The sequence below is a fragment of the Ochotona curzoniae genome, unplaced genomic scaffold (genome assembly GCF_017591425.1).
Source record: "Ochotona curzoniae isolate NIBS_2020 unplaced genomic scaffold, NIBS_Ocur_1.0 scaffold_2453, whole genome shotgun sequence".
In the NCBI taxonomy this organism is placed as follows: Eukaryota; Metazoa; Chordata; class Mammalia; order Lagomorpha; family Ochotonidae; genus Ochotona; species Ochotona curzoniae.
Window position 1 is genome coordinate 12,650,343 of NW_024467094.1, and position 20,801 is coordinate 12,671,143.

The 20,801-nt window shown below is 41.5% G+C and overlaps 1 protein-coding gene across 2 annotated transcripts in view; it reads right to left on the reverse strand.

The window, feature by feature from the left end:
* Positions 1-20,801, reverse strand: part of GOSR1 (golgi SNAP receptor complex member 1) — a 36,189-nt gene that overhangs the window by 13,434 nt on the left and 1,954 nt on the right. The window contains exons 2-6 of one of the 2 annotated variants that reach the window (XM_041000288.1): positions 19,359-19,473; positions 16,285-16,372; positions 14,498-14,605; positions 11,577-11,668; positions 10,428-10,502 (exon numbers count right to left, since the gene is read on the reverse strand). In XM_041000288.1, coding sequence (XP_040856222.1) covers positions 10,428-10,502; positions 11,577-11,668; positions 14,498-14,605; positions 16,285-16,372; positions 19,359-19,473 — 478 coding nt within the window. Of the gene's footprint in view, positions 1-10,427; positions 10,503-11,576; positions 11,669-14,497; positions 14,606-16,284; positions 16,373-19,352; positions 19,474-20,801 lie in introns of both variants that reach the window. The other variant, XM_041000287.1, reaches the window with a different exon arrangement.

Below are 20,801 nucleotides of genomic sequence, written 5' to 3' on the forward strand. Positions count from 1 at the left end.
CCCTGTGGTTCTACTTCCCATCCAGCTCCCTGCTTGTGGCCTGGGAACGCAGTCGAGGATGGCCCAAAGCCTTGGGATCCTGCACCCACATGGGAGACCTGGAGGAAGTTCCTGGTTCCCAGCTTCGGATCAGGGCAGCACCAGCTGTTGCACTCACTTGGGGAGTGAATCATCAGATGGAAGATCTTCCTCTCTGTCTCTCCTCCTCTCAGTATATGACTTTGTAATGAAAATAAATAAATCTTAGAAAAGTCACATCCTTGAGAAGACTCCAACAACCCTCTAGTACAATGGAAGCAAACCTAACTCCCCTTTTAATAATATGCTCTCATAGTTCTTTGTACTTTGTCAAGTCATTCCGAATTTAAGATGTCAGGCACCAGGCTATGCACTGGAAGAAAACTAAATTTATAGAGGTTTCCCCCACCCCATATGGTACCTCATGTAATATTTTAAAAATTTATCTCACAGAATTTTTTGTTTACAGTTTCTCTGACTGGAATGAGTTCCCTGGAGAGAAACAAGAGAATGAGTCTGATCCATCTTGATTCCCTGAAGTCTAGCACATGGAAGATACTCGATAAATGCTTGATGAATGACTGAACAAATGAGGAACAGACACTCGGCTGACACTGAAATATTCCTGTAAGCTTCCATAGGACAAAGGGATTTATATATTAATATACAGAACAATACATATTATTATACGCAAGTATTATATAAGCAGAGTACCTCTACCACAGAGTACCTCTAGCTCAAGTTAACAAAGCCACATGGGCTGGGTGAGATGGCCTGGTGACTAAAATCCTTGCCTTGTACGCGCCAGGATCCCATATAGGTGCCAGTTCTGATCTTGGCAGACCCACTTCCCATCAGCTTCCTGCTTGTATCCTGGAAAAGCAGTTGAGGACGGCCCAAAGCCTTGGGATCCTGCACCTGTGTGGGAGACCTGGAGGAAGCTCCTGGCTTTGGATCAGTTCAGCTTGAGGCACTGTGGCCACTTGCGGAGTGAATCAGAGGAGGGAAGATCTCTCTGTCTTTCCTTCTCTCAGTATACTTGCCTTTCCAATAAAAAATAAATAAACTCTTAAAAACAAATCTTGCTTAATTATAACTTACTTTATCTAACAGTTCTATATTTGAAGTTATTTGAAACAAGTTTATTTTTTACAGAGCTTTAATTTTATAAAATTCTACAATTATTTACCCTTAAAATAATAAAATGGGTGACAGCTATTAATTCTCCTTTAAAAACAAAAAAGGGGATCAAGTCATTTGCTTTCTGAGAGGTTAAAAAGTAACTGGTTTCTCAAGTCTCAATAACATTATGCTATGTTGATCCCTAAATACAATGAAAATGAATTTTTAAAGAAGCAAACCACAGGGAAGACAGGGCGATGTGGAACAAAAATCAAAAATGGAAAGAGGTTAGGAAATGTGCATTTGGTAAGAGTTGTACTATTAAATAGTTATGAGATCTTGACCTATATTATCTTTGAATCTTACTTCTTAATTTGTTACATACAAAAGATGCTTGCTGAAGATTTTTACATGTAATATGAAGGTACATCAAAGATTTATGCCTCATGGAATCAACAGAAATTTATTTTGGTGGAAAACATTTGAAATCCATGCATACAAAGGATTTTCAAAGAACTGAAAGGGAATGCTTTCTATGGGAAAAACTACACACAGATTTCAAAATCAGGATACATCTGCATTTCTGTGTATAAAATAAAAATTAATGCTGTCCACCTAATCTACTTATTCACACAATAAAGATCATGAATGCCATGTATGGTGTAACAAGAACTGGAGATCCAACACCACCGAAACCAGACCAACTTGGTCTATACAAACTACAAATCACCTGAAAGAAGGCACAAAATGTTTGCCACTGTAAGACAGACCAGGGTTTCTTAACAAAGGTCAAAAATAAATGAATCATGCTGTCTGGATCTGAATACATGAAATTCTGAAAAGGTAAAACTAATTATAATGGTAGAAAGCAGGAAGCAGCCTCCTGGTATTATAGCAGAGGACTTGATCACAAAACGAGCAAAGAAATTTTGGGGGGACAGGATGTCTTGTGCCCTGATTTTGTCAGCAGTTAAAAGAATATATACATTTATTAAAACTCATTAATTGATAAATTCAAATGGGCACCTTTTAATTAAAATTACAATCTCCGTGTATCTGACTTTGGGGTCGGGGGTTATGGCAGCCACAGTCCCCAAGGCCTCAGTTCATCCTTTGCTGCTACCTTGGTTTCTAGTGTTCATTATGGGACTGCCCTTTTCAGGAGCATGACTGAGGGGTCCACAGTTTGGGAGAAGGTCTGCAGGTATGCATTAAATGAACAGCAGTGAGAGTTTACCCATGCTGACAGATTATCAGGGATGACACAGATTTTTTTAAAAAAAGAAGAAAGGAAAGAAAGCCAAGGTTATAAAGTCCAAGTTACATTCACCGGTAAGCCTTTTCCTATTTATTGATGAACATCCTTCTCTAAAGCCCACTCAGGCAGAGCTAATCCGTCCCTTTTATGTGCACCCTTTGTGGTATGCAGGACCCACCCCGTCGTGAAGCGTGTGTTTACTCTGCATGGTGACATTTCCTTTTGCTGCTCACTCTCACCCAGCTGAGCTCACACAACCAGGAGAGGCTTCACCTCCTCTACCTTCAACACACTAAGTTGCTTTCACAGATGTTCAACAAACTCCTAAGACAATAAAAATTGATTTTTAAAAATCAGACATACATTTAGGTATGGAAAGAAATTACAATTGAAATTTAAGAATCCCTTTTTTTAAAAAAAAAAGTGAGGATTATGAATTATACTGGTATATAGTAAACTTAATGAATATCAAGAAGGTGATTTTTAAAAAGCACTCAGTTTTAACAGATAATCAGTCAGGTGACGTTTAGCCATTTCTGCAAGCCACTTAGGCATCTGTCACTTGGTTCTTGATAGCACAGTCCCTCACAGTCCCTCACATCCGCTAGTTGCCTGGATATGTTCCAGGCAACTAGCGGATACCTCAAACCACACAGATTACCAAACCTTACATACTTTATGTTTATTCCCATATATACACACCAATAATAAACTTTAATTTATAAATTGGGCACAGTGAGAGATGAACAGCATAACCAGTTATAAAGCAGAGCAATTATTAACAATATGCTACAATAAAAGTTATATGAATACAGCTTTTCTCTCTCAAAATATCTTTCTGTACTTTAATCTTTTCACTTATAAGAAGTTCTTTATGGCTTCTCTTGGGCCTATCTCTATTGCCAGCATTATTATTCTTTGTGTTGGGGCTATTAGTAAGCAAAATACTTGAGCACTGTGGTATCAAGTCAGCTGAGCAGGCTACTAAATGCCCAGTGGGGCAGTGGCATACACAGAGTAGATACACCAGACAGCGGAATGAGCCCTGTCCTGGGCGGGACGAGCAGGACAGCAGATTTCATCATGCTTCTCAGAATGCAATTTAAAACTGATGAATTTTTTATTCCTTTACAAAACTTTCCATTGAATGGTTTTATCCCTTGGTAGTTAGCTGAAACTTCAGAAAACAAAACCATGCATAACGGAAGATCACTGTACACAGAAACACACTGGTTTTTTCTCTATTCTAAAGCCACCATGGACGAGAATGGCTCGATGTAACCTGGTCTATGACACGGCAGACACTGTCCTATGTAATTTCCAATACTGTAACACACTACAAAGCGCTATTTTTTTCCCATCTAAAAGACACTACAGTCCTTGCCAAAAATATACAGTGTACGCTAGGATTTCAGTCTGGTCCATCTGGTTTCAAAACCCATATCCTATTCAATGTTCTACCAATTCAAAGACTGAAGTCACTTAAGACAGTTAAGTTAAAAATGGTAAATCAATAAGAAAATATGAAAAATAGTTAAAAACTATGTGTCAAAAAATCTTTTGATCCTGGCACCATAGCGTAGCAGCTGAAGTCCTCACCATGAACACGCCGGGATCCCATATGGGCGCTGGTTCTAATCCATGCGGCTCCATTTCCCATCCAGCTTCCTGCTTGTGGCCTGGGAAAGCAGTCAAGGACAGCCCAAAGCCTTGGGACCCTGCACCCGTGTGGGAGACCTGGAGGAGACTCCTGGCTTCAGATCAGCACAGCAACGGCTGTTGCGGTCACATGGACAGTAAATCACCAGAGGGAAGATCTCCCTCTCTGTCTCTCCTATTCTCTATATATAACTAACTTTGCAATAAAAATGAATAAATCTTGAAAAAAAACCCTTTTGTTTCTATGATCACATACGATTAAATAAAACTGTACTTTAGGGAACAAATTATGGTAATCTCTTGACTATTTTAAAGCACTGCGGACTAACTCCATCTAACTCCATCTACACCGCACCTGGAGAAACTCAGGAAAGAAACAAAGGGAAGTGACGCACCAGTAAACTTCACTGTCACTGCAGCCAGGGGCCCCAAGGAGGGGTGACAACAGTACAAACAAAATACAGCACAACAGGAGGAAGATGTGGATGCGATTTGGCATTCCAGAGATGCCGACGTGCCTATGTACTATGGAGTCCTAAGGAGGAAATGACTACTACAGACACAGTACACAGGAAGCCTGAAGAGCACCATACTTACAGCCATATTAGAACAGAGCAAAGCACCAGAGGCTTACACCGGTCTTCCCGGGAGAGCACCTCAATTTTTTTTTTTAAAGATTTATTTATTGGAAAGTCAGATATACAGAGAAGAAAGAGACAGAGAGGAAGATATTCCATCCGATGATTCACTCCCCAAGTAAGCGCAACGGCCGATGCTATGCCTATCTGAAGCCAGGATCCAGGAACTTCTTCCAGGTCTCCCACGAGGGTGCAGGGTCCCAAGGCTTTGGGCCGTCCTCGACTGCTTTCCCAGGCCACAAGCAGGGAGCTGGATGGGAAGTGGAGCATCCGGGATTAGAACCGGTGCCCATATGGGATCCTGGCGTGTTCAAGGTGAGGACTTTAGCCACTAGGCCACGCTGCCAGGCCCCGAGCACCTCATTTTCTAAAGAGTACAGGAAAGAGCAGAGAGGGAAGCTCCACAGGCAAAGTTTTAGTAAAGACCAAAATGTTAAAAATTTCAATGAAGGCCTAGTGCAAATAGGTTCATGGCTGACCTTGCATGTGCCAGCATCCCACAAGGGCACCGATTCGTTTCCTAGCTGCTCCACTTCCCATCCAGTTCCCCGCTTTGAGGCCTGAGAAAGCAGCAGAGGATCCTCCAAAGTCTTGGGAGCCTTAAACTGCATGGGAGACCCAGAGAAAGCTCCTGGTTCCTGGCTTCTGGCTTGATCAGCTCACCTCTGGTTGCTGCAGCCACTCGGGGAGTAAACCAGCAGACGGAAGATCTTTCTATCTCTTTCTCTTTGTAAATCTGATTTTTAAATAAAAATAAATAAATCTTAAAAAGAAAGAATTATAAACAAATATTCAATGAAAGAAGGATGAGGTAAGTACCTTTGATCTGAAGCAAAAAGAGGAAGGTCACAAGTGGAAATGAGATTTGGCAACGCTGTTGAGGAGAATGGGTTTGAGACTTAAACAGATAAGATTGGAAATACTTAAACCTGGTCAATGTGTAAGACCAGGTATTTTTTCCTCTATCTCTCCAATACAGGAGCAGACTGATGATCAGGTTGGCATTTGATAGGGTATAAGCTAGCCTGACTATTGGGACTATTTTAACCAATCCACTATGAGATCCAGGTTGGCAAGAGTGGGAAGACGGGTTACAAGTAGAAAAATCACACACAGGCTAGTGACTATAGAGAGAAATAAACAGTATTAGTCACAGCGACATGTTGGGGTTGGAGATTTCATCTTATAGATGAGACAATGGGGACTGCAGTTAAAGAATGGGGTGCTGACCTGCAGCCAGGCATTAAAGAAGCCTGCTCCTATTTCTGTACATTTAATTTGTAATCCAAGCTTCTTATCACCACTGAAATGCTCCAGAAGCTGACAACTTGTGATAGTTTATGTGGAAGACATGTTGTACTCAAAATGACAGAATGCTTCTAGAGAAAGAGGACTCAGGCCTGCTCAGGCACTGAAAGCAAGACTTTGGACAAATCACAATGCTTCAGGAGTCGAGGCAACCCATCTCTCACCTTCCTAACTCTAAGTCAGTAATATAGTCACTTGTATTCTTGACAAAATAAATATGAAGATTCAAGATAATAAATGTAAAACTTATAGTTAGAGGGTTAAAAGAACTTTGTAATATTAATTCAGATATCTCTTTCAAAAAGCAAAATATTACAGTACTTATACAGAGGAAGAGAAATTAATCTAAGTGGCAGGGCATGATGTGATGGCTCAATTGGCTAATCCTCCCCCTTCAAGTACAAAGTACCAGGATCTCACATGGGTACTGCTTCCTGTCCTGAGTGCTCCACTTCCCATCCAGCTCTCTGCACGTGGTCTGGGGAAACAGTCCAGCACAGCGCTATGCCTTGGGACCCTACACCTGCATGGGGGACATGGAGGAAGTGCCTGGCTCCTTGCTTCAGATTAGTTCAGCTCCTGGTTTTGTGGTCATTTGGGGAACAATACTATTTAAAATGAGGGAAGAAAAAAAGGAGACAGAGACAGATGCAGGAAGAGCTTTCACGTGCTGTTTCACTCCCTAAACGCCCACAACAGCTGGGGGAATTCAACACAGGTTTCCAAGGCCAAAGTTGCAAGAATCAATCCCTCTAGCCGCGGAGGCCACCTGCTGGGCAGGCATTAGCAGGAAGCTGGAGTCAGCAGCCAGAGCCAGGCACCCTGAGGTGAGGTGCTAGCAGCTTAACCATCTGCAAGCTTTGCTAAATGTCTTCTTGCCCCAAGATTGATCGCTTGTTAAGATATTTGAAGGCTCTGTTCCAATATTGAGATCAATGGCTAAGGTCTTGCTTTCAGTCTCACAATTCCTAGAACTCATCAGAACTCATTCCATTCAACTTTATTCTTCTTCAGTTTCTGTCTGTATAAATGAACATATGGGGCCAGCTCTGTGGAGCAGTGGGCTGAGCTACCACTTGCAACGCTGGCATCCCAAATGAGCACTGGTTAGAGTCCCGGCTGTTCTACTTCTGATGTGCCTGAGAAAGGCGCAGAAGATGGATGGCCCAAGTGCTTGGGTTCCTGCCACCTACATAAGATACCTGAATGAAACTACAGGCTCCAAGCTTCAGCCTGACCCAGCTTTAGCTGCTACAGCCACTTGGAGAGTGGACCAATGGAAGGCAGACCTCTCCCCTCCCCCCCCCATATATATATAACTCAAGTTTTCAAATAAACATCTTTTAAAAAAGAATGAACACAGAGCCCAGCACAATAATCTAGTGGCTAAATCCTCGCCTTGCATGCACTGGGATCCTGATGGGTGCTGGTTTAGGTTTCTCCACTTTCCATTCAGCTCCCTTCTGATGTGCCTGGGTTGTCAGTAGAGGATGGCCAAAAGGCTTGGGATTCTGCATCCACAAGGGGGGGGGATCCAGAGCAAGCTCCTGGCTAAGGAGCAGCTCGGCTCCGGTTGTTGTGGCCACTTGAGGGAGTGAACCAGTGGATGGAATATCTTTGTTTCTGTCCTTCTCTCTGTAAATCTAACTTTGCATTAAAAATAAAAAATTTTCAGGCCAGGTGCGATAGCACAGTGGTTAAGGTCCTTGCCTTGCACGCCTGGGATCCCATATGGGTGCCGGTTCCAATCCTGGGAGCCCCGCTTCCCATCCAGCTCCCTGCTTGTGGCCTGGGAAAGCAGTCGAGGATGGCCTAAAGCTTTGGGATCCTGCACCCGCGTGGGAGACCTGGAAGAAGTTCCTGGCTTCGGATTGGCTCAACTCTGGCCGTTGTAGTTACTTGGGGAGTGAATCATCAGATGGAAGATCTTCCTCTCTGTCTCTCCTCCTCTCTTGTATATCTGACTTGGTAACCAAAATAAATAAATCTTTATACACTTATATTTTAAAAAGGAACACATAAACATGTAAAATTATTTAGGAGGTTGAAAAGAAAACAAAGTTTATATAAAAATGTCTGAGAACTTGTACATCAAACAAAATAAAAAATACATTCTTTGATTTCCATCTTACTCATTTTTAAACCCTACACAAATCTAAGATGCATTTGCATTGTTTCATTTTTTTTCTGTGAAATAATGAATTCCTCAAGTTTATTTTCATTAATTAAAATAGATGCAAAATTTTGATAAACTCATATATGAAAGAACACACAATATGTTGTGAAGTAATAAAATAAAGAATAATGTATATAATAATTCCAGTATACTTTTTCAGCATCAAAGAGCTGCTTTAAAAGCAAATTATGGGGCCCGGCGTGGTGGCGCAGTGGTTAGGGTCCTTGCCTTGCACGCCCGGGATCCCATTATGGGTGCCGGTTCTAATCCCGGCAGCTCCACTTCCCATCCAGCTCCCTGCTTGTGGTCTGGGAAAGCAGTTGAGGATGGCCCAAAGCTTTAGGACCCTGTACCCGCGTGGGAGACCTAGAAGAGGCTCCTGGCTTCGGATCAGCATAGCATCGACCGTTGCGCTCACTTGGGGCATGAATTATCAGACGAAGATCTTCCTTTCTGTCTCTCCTCCTCTCTGTATACCTGAGTTTGCAACAAAAATAAATAAATCTTTTAAAAAAAAAAAAAGCACATTGCGGGGTCTGAGGCGGCAGCCTAGCGGCTAAAGTCCTCACCTTGCAGGTGCTGGGATCCCATATGGGCGCTGATTCATCCCAGCTATCCTACCTACTTCCCATCCAGCTCTCTGCTTGTGGTGTGGGAAAGCAGTCGACAGCCCAAAGTCTTGGGACACTGCTGGCTTTGGTTTGGCTCAGCTCTGGCCATTGCAGCCACTTGGGGAGTGAATCATCAGATGGAAGATCTTCCTCTCTGGCTCTCCTTCTCTCCTTTCCAACAAAAATAAATAAATCTTACCAAAAAAAAAACAAAAACCAAAAACCAAAACAAAACAAAAAACGCAAATTGCTATATGCCTGCTGAATCTGAGGCAATAAACATGAAACAATCTGATGCAATCTTCTATTATCCATGAAATTACTCTGAAGCCCTAGAACATAGATTGATAGTTTTTGGTATATGCAAAATTCTCTTTAGAATAGTTTTGATCAAACTACAAAAAGCACCAGCAAAGCCAGGACTGACTACCTCTTACACACAGAGTAAGAGAGACTGCCCCCTTGTGCCGCTCTGTCACATGTAACAGATTAAGAAAGAACACAGCAGCTGTTACAACAGGAAAAGCACAGGGGCTTCTAAAAAGGCCTTGATGTTTCAGTGTTTTCATTTCAACAGCTTACATTTCAAGTTCTGATCTTTAAAGAAAGAGAAATCAAGCAGAGCATCAAGCTCTTAGGACATGACTAACAACCAGTTGCAATTATCAACGCAATCCCTAATATTTAACAATCATGGATACAAATGCTATTCAGCTGCTTTAGGAGTTCAAAGAATTTTCTGGTCCTTACATTCTACAACAAAAAAAGAATAAACAACAAAGAAATGAATCCATTTAACTGAAAAACAGATGAAGAAGGAATAGAGTATGATGATTTTATTTTAAAAGAAATAGTTTATCCAATTTCTCAGGTGTTTTATTCTGAAATGTCTGAAAAACATCTAAAAAATTCTGATGGGGGCCTGGCAGCGTGGCCTAGTGGCTAAAGTCCTCACCTTGAATGCCAGGATCCCATATGAGCGCCGGTTCTAGTTCCGGCAGCTCCACTTCCCATCCAGCTCCCTGCTTGTGGCCTGGGAAAGCAGTCGAGGACGGCCCAAAGCCTTGGGACCCTGCACCCAAGTGGGAGACCTGGAGGAGGTTCCTGGCTCCCAGCTTTGGATCAGCACAGCACCGGCCGTTGCAGTCACTTAAGGAGTTAATCATCAGATGGAAGATCTTCCTCTCTATCTCTCCTCTCTGAATATATCTGACTTTGTAATAAAAATAAATAAATCTTTAAAAAAAAATTCTGATGCATGGCCTAAGTATCCTTTATAAAGCTTCTTCCCATGTAAATGTTGACAGGTCATTAAAAAGAAGCCATTATCTTTATTATCACTAACAACCTGTAGCAGTGGACAAAAGCATATTGCAATAGACTTGCTAAAAGAAAAACATATTAAGGCAATAAAAAACACTTTAGGTAATAATTAAAAGGTGAAGTGTTCACAGCATAGTCTTTTTTTTTCTAATCCAGTTGAACAGATGCAATTTTATTTCTTTCAAATCAGGGTTTAGAAGAGTAAATGAACTAGAACTAATAACGCACTTAATAAAATCACAAGGCATTTGTCACATAAGTAAATGAGTTAGGAAACATGGGGAATAAATAGCACTTATACACTGAGTACTTACTTTCGAAGGTGGTCATGTTCTTTCAAAAATAATTCAGTTCTTCTGTTGTTTACCCCAGACCCACTTTTATATGACCTGGACAACACAGGGAAGAGAAAAGGTGAGAAGAGATGTTCTAAATCCGACTGAGTGACTAACTGAGTTTCTCCTTCTTTTCTTCCTACATTCTTTTACTTCCTTTCCTTCCTCCCTCCCTCCCTTCTTTTCTTTTTTAAGATTCAGAGAGGAGAGAGAGAGATATGGTTCACATCCTGGTTTACTCCTAAATGGCTACAACAGCTGGAAGTGGGCCAGTCTGAAGCCAGGAGCCTGGAGTCTCTTCCGGGTCTCCCATATGAGAGGGGCCCAACAACTTGGGCCATATTTTATTTCTTTCCCAGGCACATTAACAGGGAACTAAATAGAATTGGAGCAGCTGGCACATGAACCAGCATCCATATGGGATGCCAGTACCATGGGTAGAGGCTTACTAGCTTAATATGCTATGGCACTGGCCCCTTTTCAGTTCAAATGAAAAATTAAAATGCATAGTCCTTTGCATTTCCCTCTAAAAACGATACAGATAAATATGCTTATTTTTCTGATTTATTGATTTATTTGAAAGCAGAAAGAACAAATGGTACAAGGGAGAGGGAAAGGGAAAGAATAAATCTTAAATTCTCCATCTCCTGGTTCACTTAACTCTGCAAATGACCACATCAGGAATGATATCAATATGAAATGTTAAAAGTCCTAAAATAACTTCATCTGAGTCTATGAGTTCATATTAAACCTGGGAAAATTTCAGGACTTCAAGGCAAAGTCAGACTATGATAATTACCTATCTGAAAATATAATTACTGTGCAGGACATGGATAATAATCAGGAAGAGAAACATGGAAAGCTTCAGCTCTTGGTAATGTGATTCTTAGAGCAGGTGGGTAGAGACCAGAGGAGAATTCAGGAAGAGAGAGAGCATCTAAGCTGAACTTTGAACTAACAGTAAAATCAGGGCCAACAGAAGACTGACAATGCAGATTAGGACCACGCTGCTGCTGCAATGTTCAAAGAACAATAAAATGGAGATTTCCTACTCATTTCAAACTAATCATAGACATCTTGTAAAGCTAAATCTGGAAATTCTACAAAATAATATAAAAGATAACTTACTCAATGTCCTTTCGCACTGATCCCATCAGATTCTCCCTTTCCCGTATTGCCACAAAGCTTGCTTTGGTTTTATGGAATTCATGTGTATAATCCTGCAAGAAACCCACATCCAGACTCAGCATAAGCTGATTTTGTATTGCTACATCCATCTTTTTTTTTTTAAGTATTTATTTATTTATTTGAAAGTCAGAGTTGCAGAGAGAGCGAGAAAGAGAGAGAGAGACAGATTCTCTATCAATTGGTTTACCCCCAGATGACCACAAGAGCCAGCGCTGGGCCAGGCAGAAACCAAGAGTCAAGAGCTTCATCCAAGTCTCCCATGTGGGTGGCAGGGGCCTAGGTACCAGGACCATCTCCTCTTGTTCTTCCAGGCCATTGGCAAAGAGTTAGATGGGAAGCAGAGCAGCCTGGACACAAACGTGCACCCATATGGGATGCCAGCATTGCAAGTGGTGGCCTTATGTGCAACACCACAATGCTGGCCCTGCCTTTCAAATAAATGAATGTGAGCAAGAACAGTAACAAAGTAGAGGGCAAGCTTTCACATCTGGGCTCTACTCGGGCTCCTGGCTCATCTCCACTAACGCTGACCCTGGAAGTAACAGTGATGGCTCAGCTAATTGGGTTCCTGCCACTAATGAGACTGACTTGGATTAAGTTTCCAGTTCTTAGCTTGGGCCAAGCTCAGCTCTGTCCTGATGGTGGCAGACATTTGCCTCTCAAATAAACATAAAAAAAAAAAAAACACAAACTGGGAGGCTAGAGCAATGTCTAACAGACTAATCCTCAGTAGATGTAAGATTTTTCCCTGTTTCTTCTTCTCTCTATAAATAAATCTGTAATAGTAAAGCACACCTTTTCACCACTAGTTGAAATGCCTGCTCCCATCTTTTCTGCTAATTTTTTTGACTGTATTAGAACTATAATCTTATATTGAAACAGAAATTTTACCTCACTCATTCCAATATTTATGTTCCATTTTTTATTACTACTTGTCTAATTTTAACACCCCAAATTTACAATTTCCGGCGATTCTAAGGCTCCTTGCCTTTTTTCTTCAATGGTAATTCTTCAGGGCTTAACTACTACACTTGATGTTAACTTTTATTCCAACGTAACACATCTATGTATTAGATAAACAACGTATCTTTCCATTCAGACTTTTAAAAGATATATTTATTCTTAATGGAAAGTCAGATTTACAGAGAGGACAGACAGAGAGAAAGATCTTCCTCTGCTGACTCACTCCTAAAGTGGCTACAACGGCTGGAGCTCAGCCAATCCGCAGCCAGGAGTCAGGAGCTTCTTCTGAGTCTCCCACACGGGTGCAGGTCCCAAGGCTTTGGGCAATTCTCAACTGCTTTCCCAGGCCACAAGCAGGAAGCTGGATGGGAAATGGAGCAGCTGGGATACAAGCTGGCATCTATATGGGATCCTGATGCATGCAAGGCAAGGACTTTAGCCACAAGGCTACTGCATCAAGCCTGCAAATATTTTTAATATTAAGAAAATCCACTGGCCATTTCTAATTTTTCAAACTCACTTTAAAATTTGAAAGGAGGACGCAGTGTGTTAGCCTAGCAGCTAAAATCCTTGCCTTACATGTGCTGAGATCCCATAAGAGTGCTGGTTCATGTCCCAGCTCTCCATTTTTCTCCAGCTCCCTGCTTGTGGCCTGGGAAAGTAGCCTTGGGACCCTGCGCCCACATGAGACCTGAGAAAAGCTCCTAGCTCCTGGCTTCGGATTGGCTCTGGCCACTTGGGGAGTAACCCAGCGGATGGAAGATCTGTCTCTGTCTGTCTCTCCTTGTCTCTGTGAATCTGATCTGCCTTCCCATTAAAAATAAATCTTTTTTAAGAATTTGCCTTCCAATTCGTATGAAAAAGAGAGAGAAAAATACTTTTCTATTTAATTGTTCACTCCTCAAATGGCTGCAATGCCCAGGGCTGAGTTAGGAACCCTATAGGTCTCCATGGGTGGCAGAGGCCCAATCACTTGGGCCATCTTCTGCTGCCTTTCCCAGACAATGAGTAGGGTGCTGGATAAGAATTGGAGCATCACGGACACAAATTGGCACCCAGATGGTTTGCCAGTGTTCCAAGTGGTGGCTTTTATCTGTTATGCCTCAACTCTGACCATTGTACTACAGTACTTTTAATATTTTTCACATAACTATTTAAGATTTGGGACTGGTACAATGGGTAAAGCTGCTTCCCATGACACTAGCATCCCATCCGGGCGTTGCTTTGTGTTCTCACTGCTCCACTTCTGACTCAGTCTTATGCTAATTTCCTGGGAGAGAAGTGGAATTTGACCCAAGTGCTTGGGCACCTGACACCCATGTGGGAGTCCTGGATGAAGTCCCTAGCTCAACTCTGGCCACTGCAGCCATGTGAGCATCAAACCAGTGCATATAAAATCTCTCTTTCTCTTTCCTCTTCTCTCACTGTAACTCTGACTTTCAAATATATATATATATATATATATATAAATCTTTTTTTTTAAGCTTAGCTCTATTGCTATACTTGTAATATTTCTTCAAGCAGGATACAAAATACAATAAATTACTATCATTGGAGCTTGAGGAAATTATACTCCAAACCAGTAGCTACTGCCTCTACATGACCACTGGCTACCTCACTGTCAATTAATGAGGATTTTCAGAGCACTGTGCTTAAAGTAGTGATGGATTGAGACCTTCAACTCACCAGGAAAATGCAAGACTTAGTAGACATTTTTAGAATTTTATAATACTGACAAAAGAAAGAGTAAAATAACACATTACTGTAGCAGGGCATTTATCTTCTCAGGAGATTTTCCCCTTTTCATTCTTTTAAATACATTAGCATACATCCTATGCAGGGATTAAAAAAAAAAAGACCATCCTATGATAACGAAAACCTCAATCCCGAAGTATTACCTGCAAAATGTCTCTGTGTCGCTGTAAGGTGTGCATCAGGGCTGCATTCAAGGAGGGGACGCCTGCGCTATTGGTATATTCTGCCATTTTATCATTTATTCCTGTAAGCTAGAGAGAATGAAAATAAAAATACTTTTAGAAAGCACTAATAATGACAAAAAGAAAAACGTCTATATGCTGTTTTAGTTGACAGAAAAAAAATACAGATAGAGTAATATGTAAGGATTCAGCATTTCTTCCACATAACCCCAGACAGCTAACCTAACACCCATACAACATGGGAACCATTCTCATTAAAATTTGAGTGGCTTGTGGGGCAGAACAGGCTGGGCATGGCTACAAAATCCACTAGCCTACATGTGAGCTGGGTTAGGGGTAGAGCCAAGCTGGGTTAAGCAACTGTATTCACTAGTGCATGCATAAATCAGAAAGTGCAGGTTGGTCAGGCTTTGCTAAAGCATCAGCTGGCAAGGGCTGGCACGGGGTGGGGAGCACAAGTCCTATCAGGCTAGACTGTAGTACCACTTGGAAGGGGTGGGTCTGGTAGGGAAACTGTGGGCACCTGAGAGGTTGTAGCTCCCACTGGTAAGCATGAGAACCAGGGCTTGGGGCAGGCTAGCTAGAAAAGTGTTAGTATCCACTGGCTTGAGCATGGGCTGGATAGTGGGACTGGTCAGGCTGAGTTGGGCTCCAAAACCCACTGATGTGTACATGAGAGCTGAATGGGATGTGGGACAGACTGGCACATGTACAAACTGGTTCTGGGGGCAGGCCCGGTGCAGGTTGTTAGGGGTCACTCCCGCTGCGCTGCAGTTCCCGCTAGAGTGTATGAGGGCTGGGTGTGTGATGGGCAGGGTTAGGCTGGGCTGCAGCATCTGTTGGTTTGCGTATTTGATGGGGTAAGGGGCAGAAGTAACAGGGCAACAGCAACCACCAGTGTGCGTGTAGGCTGATGTGGGTGATGGACTAAGCTGGACCCTGCACGAGCTGGCACACATAGGAGTTAGGTCTGGGTTTACCTCTGGTGAGGCTTCTCTGGGGACTTCCCCCCAACTAGACCACTAGACTCAGGACTTCAACCACAAGGAAAATCATAGGACCTGTGGTCTGCCAGAACTGGACCCCCTCAGTTACTGAAGCCTGTACAGTGGACAGCTTTCCCAGATGCACATGGGGGACACGACAGCTCATCGAGGCCTGCAGAAGACATCTAGTATCATAGATAGCAGAATAAACTGAACAACCTTCCCAGCCAAGCTTGGATAGCAAGCATCTGGGCCAGTGGAGATCTAGGGTGCACTATGTAAACCAACGGACCTTGGAAAGATTTCCATAACCTTGGAGCAACTAGATCAACGGCATCTCAGAATTATCAAAACCACTTAAGCAGTGCCCTTGCAACGTGCTCCACATTAGGGATCCCAGGCTGACATCAAGCGGCCATCATACATGCCCAAGTACTGATGCTGCTAGGCTGTGGGAGCAGCCCTCTTCCCTCCTCCCTTCTCTTCCCAGACACAGAAAGAAAAAGAATTGGAAGCAATTGTCTTATCCACTTTCCTCCATTTCTTGACCCTTCCCACCCTAACCAGTGATTCATATGGGTATACATTCTTCTCAAATATGTAAATATCATAAAAAAAGTACATTTTTTCAAAATTTGGAGTGGCCTCATGAGCCACATGTCTTGAATGAATCTATGCTTTCAATAAACATGCTATATTAATGTAAGTCAGGATCCTAACAAGAATACAGTTATTAGCAAAATAATAACTGAAAGCACCTACCCTTGCTAGAAGCTGTTCAATCTCAATTGCCATTGTCTCAAACATTCTGTCTTGACTTGATCCATTTAAAAGGGGTGTCGTGTCAGAGCTAGAGAAGTTTAATGAAACAGAATTCATTACTCCAACACAGTCCTTTAAAACATGCTTAAAACAATAAGGTATACTTAAAGAGCTCATTTACAATACCTCAGACATTTCTGTTCTTAAGAAATTATTTTTAGGGGTCAGTGCAGCAGCATAGCATGCAGTGCAGGCAGTCCATAAAGGCACCAGTTGGTGTCCTGGCTGCTCCACTTCCAACCCAGCTGTCTGATTATGGCCTGGGAAAATAGCAGAGCACAGCTCAACGCCTTGGGTCTCAGCATCCACGAGGGAGATCTGGAAGAAGTTCCTGGCTCCCAGCTTTGGATCACTCCAGCTCTACCTATTGTGAACATTAGGGGAGTGAACCAGGGGATGGAAGATCCTTTCTCTCTGCCTTTCTCAGTAAATCTGTCTTTCCAACAAATTTATTTTTTAAAAAATTAAATATATATATATATATATATACATTAAAGATTTATTTATTTTTATTGGAAAGTAAAATATATAAAGAGGAAGATCTTTCATCCAATGATTTACTCCCCCAAGTGGCTTTGATAGCCAAAGCCAAGCCAATCTGAAGCCAGGAGCTTCTTCCAGGTCTCCCACGTGGGTGCAGGGTCCCAAAGCTTTGGGCCATCCTCGACTGCTTTCCCAGGCCACAAGCAGGGAGCTGGATGGGAAGTGGGGCTGCTGGGACACGAACCGATGCCCATATGAGATCCTGGTGCATGCAAGGCAAGGACTTTAGCCACTAGGCTACCATGCCGGGCCCAAGAAATAATTTATATAGGATTTTTCCTATAATAATCATTGAGTATTTTTTCAGTGATATAACCTCTTTCCAAACCTTAATAACTCCAATCCCTTCCAATGCAAAGAAATTCCAAATACTTATTTATTATTTTCCAAAGAGTTGAAAAATAAATTAAGCTAAGTGAAATAAAACTGCAAAACTAAGAAATATAACATGTAACAGGAGTTACACAATGTGTTATGGATTATGTTATGGGGTCTATGAGAAATAATCTGAAAAATCCTACTACAAAGACATTATGGCTCATTAGATCTTAATTTAAAGAATCAGATTACACAACCGGTTATTCAATAACACGAGTTGGCTATCATGCAGACAGCCATGCATGTCTTAGCAGCAATCACCTGAACTTATGCTTGTACTATGCAGTTATCTCATTTTGTTTTACAACACTGCTACACTTTTTAAATCTGTATAGACATTTAACTTTTTTAAAGATAAAATCTTAGAAGCAAAGCTTAACAAATCTACCCCCATTTTTAAAAGGTTTATTTATTTACTTGAAAGGAAGAATTACAGGGGACGGAGAGATATAATTGATCCTCTGGTCTCCCCAAGTGGCTGCTGAGGCTATCAGGCCACAGTGCCAACCCCTAGTTTTTTGTTTTTTTTTTTTTATTTCAAGGGATAGTTGTACTGAAGTAATTCTACAAAGTTGGTTTTAATTTGTGGTAGAATTTCTTTGGAAATTTTTTTAAAGGCTTATTTTTATTTAAAAGGCACAGTTACACAAAGGAGTGAGAAAGACAGATTTTCAATCCACTAGTTCATTCTCTAAATGGCCACAGTGGCCAGAGCTGAGCCGATCTGCAGCCAGGAGCCAGGAGCTTCTTCCAGGTCTCCCACATGGGTGCAAGGTCCAAAGCTTTGGGTCGTCTTCTACTGCCTTCCCAGGCCACAGGCAGGAAGCTGGATTAGAAGTAGGGTACTCCAGACTCCAACTGGCATACATATGGGATGCCAGTGCTGCAGGAGAAAGCTTAGCTTCTATACCAGGGAGCCAGACCCCTTCAACAATGTTTGTTAAGATAATTTTTCCTTTTAAGGAGTTATAAAAGCATTATACATAGAACAGGTCAACCAATCATCTCAGCTATGATAGACTATGTCAATCAATGGATTTTTCGAAGACCTCATAGTGCTTGGAGTGGCAAGATTGGCAGCGATTCATAACTGTTGAAATATCAAAACCACTTGAGCAAGATCCTCAGAGCATGCCCTACATCCGGGACCTGGGGAGGATGGGAAATTGGGTGCGCCTTCTCCCTTAATACCCCCTTTAAACATGAAGGAAACAATATGGAAAAAATACTAGTCTTATCCACTTTCCTGTAGCCCTTGAACCTTTTTACTCCAATTAACTATGTAAAGATTGTCAAAATTAAAAAAAAAAAAAGCATTATACATGAAACAAATGATAGAATGCAAATTGTAAATTTTATAACAGCATAGCACAAATTTCTCAGGAACAGAAACATGTGTAGTAAAAAGTCTATGTTTTTAAGGAGAAAGAATGTGGGATTACACCAGGGGGTTCCAGATGAACCGACAATGATCACATCTTAAAACAGAAGATAAGCACCTGGGTGCATTAATCTTTTTAATTTTCAAACTGTCTTCCCTAAAGAAAAAAAAAATGGTGTATGATTAATAGTGAGCATATGGAACATATGGAAATCACTTAGCTGATTTCTCCACAAAGTGTCAAAATTAAAAATATCTTCAATAATGACTTGTGGGGCTGCCGACTGAATTAGACTCACTCTAACAGAATAAATACTAGAAGAATGGTAGGAATAATTTACATTGGAGCATTTCCTGAGATTTATTTAATAATTAGAAAACAAGAAATATAAGGGGGCCAAATGAGCCAAACTTTCTTAATCTAAAGCTAGGCTAGAAACTCTTGTTTTTGATACGAATTCATTCTGAAGTCTTAGCAGTTTGCTTCTGACTCTGTCACAATCTTTGCATAAGGATGCCAAATAAATGTGGTCTCAAGAATTAGAAAGGATTTTAGTAAGCCATAAAGATAAAGCAAGCAATGACAAGGAAAATTAAACACCAAAAATTCACCAATAGATCAAGTTACAGAGATTATGTATTTTAGTTTAACATTTAATGCTTAAAAACATTATAAAGTTTAAAGTGTAAGAGAATCTGGTAGTACCTATACCTGTCGCGTCTTCCATCTCGGGCACTGCTGTGGCTGTAACTCGTACACAGTTTACTGAAGGAAACTAGCTTCAGGTCAAGTTCATTTTCCAGCTGTCTGGCTTGTTTCCTGAGATCTTAAACAAAATTATCAAAGTAAATAATCAGATCCATCCCCAAAACCATCAACAGACAAAATTCAATACTACCTTTTTTTTTAAAGGTAGATACAAAGACGGCGCTTCCAGCCCAGAGGTCCACAGCAACTGAGGCTGGGCTAGATGGAAGCCAGTTGCCCATCTGTGTGAGTGACAGAGACCTAATCACTTGAACCATCACGAGCTGCTGCCCAGGACAGTCACCAGCAAGAAGCTGAACTCAAAGTGAAATGCAGTGAGGAACCTGCACTTTCACACAAAATATGGGCTTCCCAAGTAATATCTTAACTCCTGAAACAAATGCTAGCCCCTGTGTAACTTGTCAAGACATCATCCTCGGATCGGTGAAAATGCCAGTGTTTCAGAACTATCCAAGCCACTTGCACGTAACCCTTGGAACGTGTACACATTACGACTCTGGGTTGATATGAGGTCACGGGTCCTCACCCCTGGATACTGGGACGTGTGGAGACTTAGGAGTGGTTTCCCCCTTTGTTTCTCTCCTTCCCCTAGCAACAACAAGAAAAAACAGCAAATCTGGAAGGAATGAGTTCACCCAATTTTCCCTAAACCTTGATCCTTCCCACCCTGATCAACCATAATCATTATTTTAAAATAAAGCATACTACGAAAATGAGCAGATACGAATCTAGCTCCTCCTTAAAAGAGGAACCTAAAGACTTACTCAGCAAAGCGAAACAGTCACATATTTATTTAAACTTCAGAGGGAGCAAAAAAAAAAAAAAAAACACGAAAATAGCAGGATCAGCCTGATAGCTTAAATGGCTAATCCTCCACCCCTAAGTGCTGGGATACCAGAGGTGCCAGTTTGTGTCCCAGCTGCGCCACTCCCATCCAGCTTCCTGCTTATGGTCTGGGAAAGCAGTAGAGGACAGCCCAAAGCCTTGGGACTCTGCACCCACTTGGGAGACCCAAGAGAAGCTCCTGGCTCCTGGGTTCAGCTTGGCTCTGCTTTGGGCTTTGTGGACATTTTGGGGAATGAACCAGTGGATAAAAGATTTTTCTCTGTTCTTCCTTCTCTCTGTAAATCTGACTTTCCAATAAAATTAAATAAGCAAATAAATAAAGATGTAGCAATAAGTCATGCAAATTTAATACAAAGATAGCTGGATAACAAATGTTCTGACATCCTTGAAATCTTCTATACTAGTAATTAAATCTTGGTGACTCAGAAGAAAATGATAATTCAATTACAGACTGAATGTGGCTTACCATTAGCATCATAGCAATTTACAGATAATTTTTTTATGAAGTCTTCACTATCTGACAAGGATTATCATTGTCTT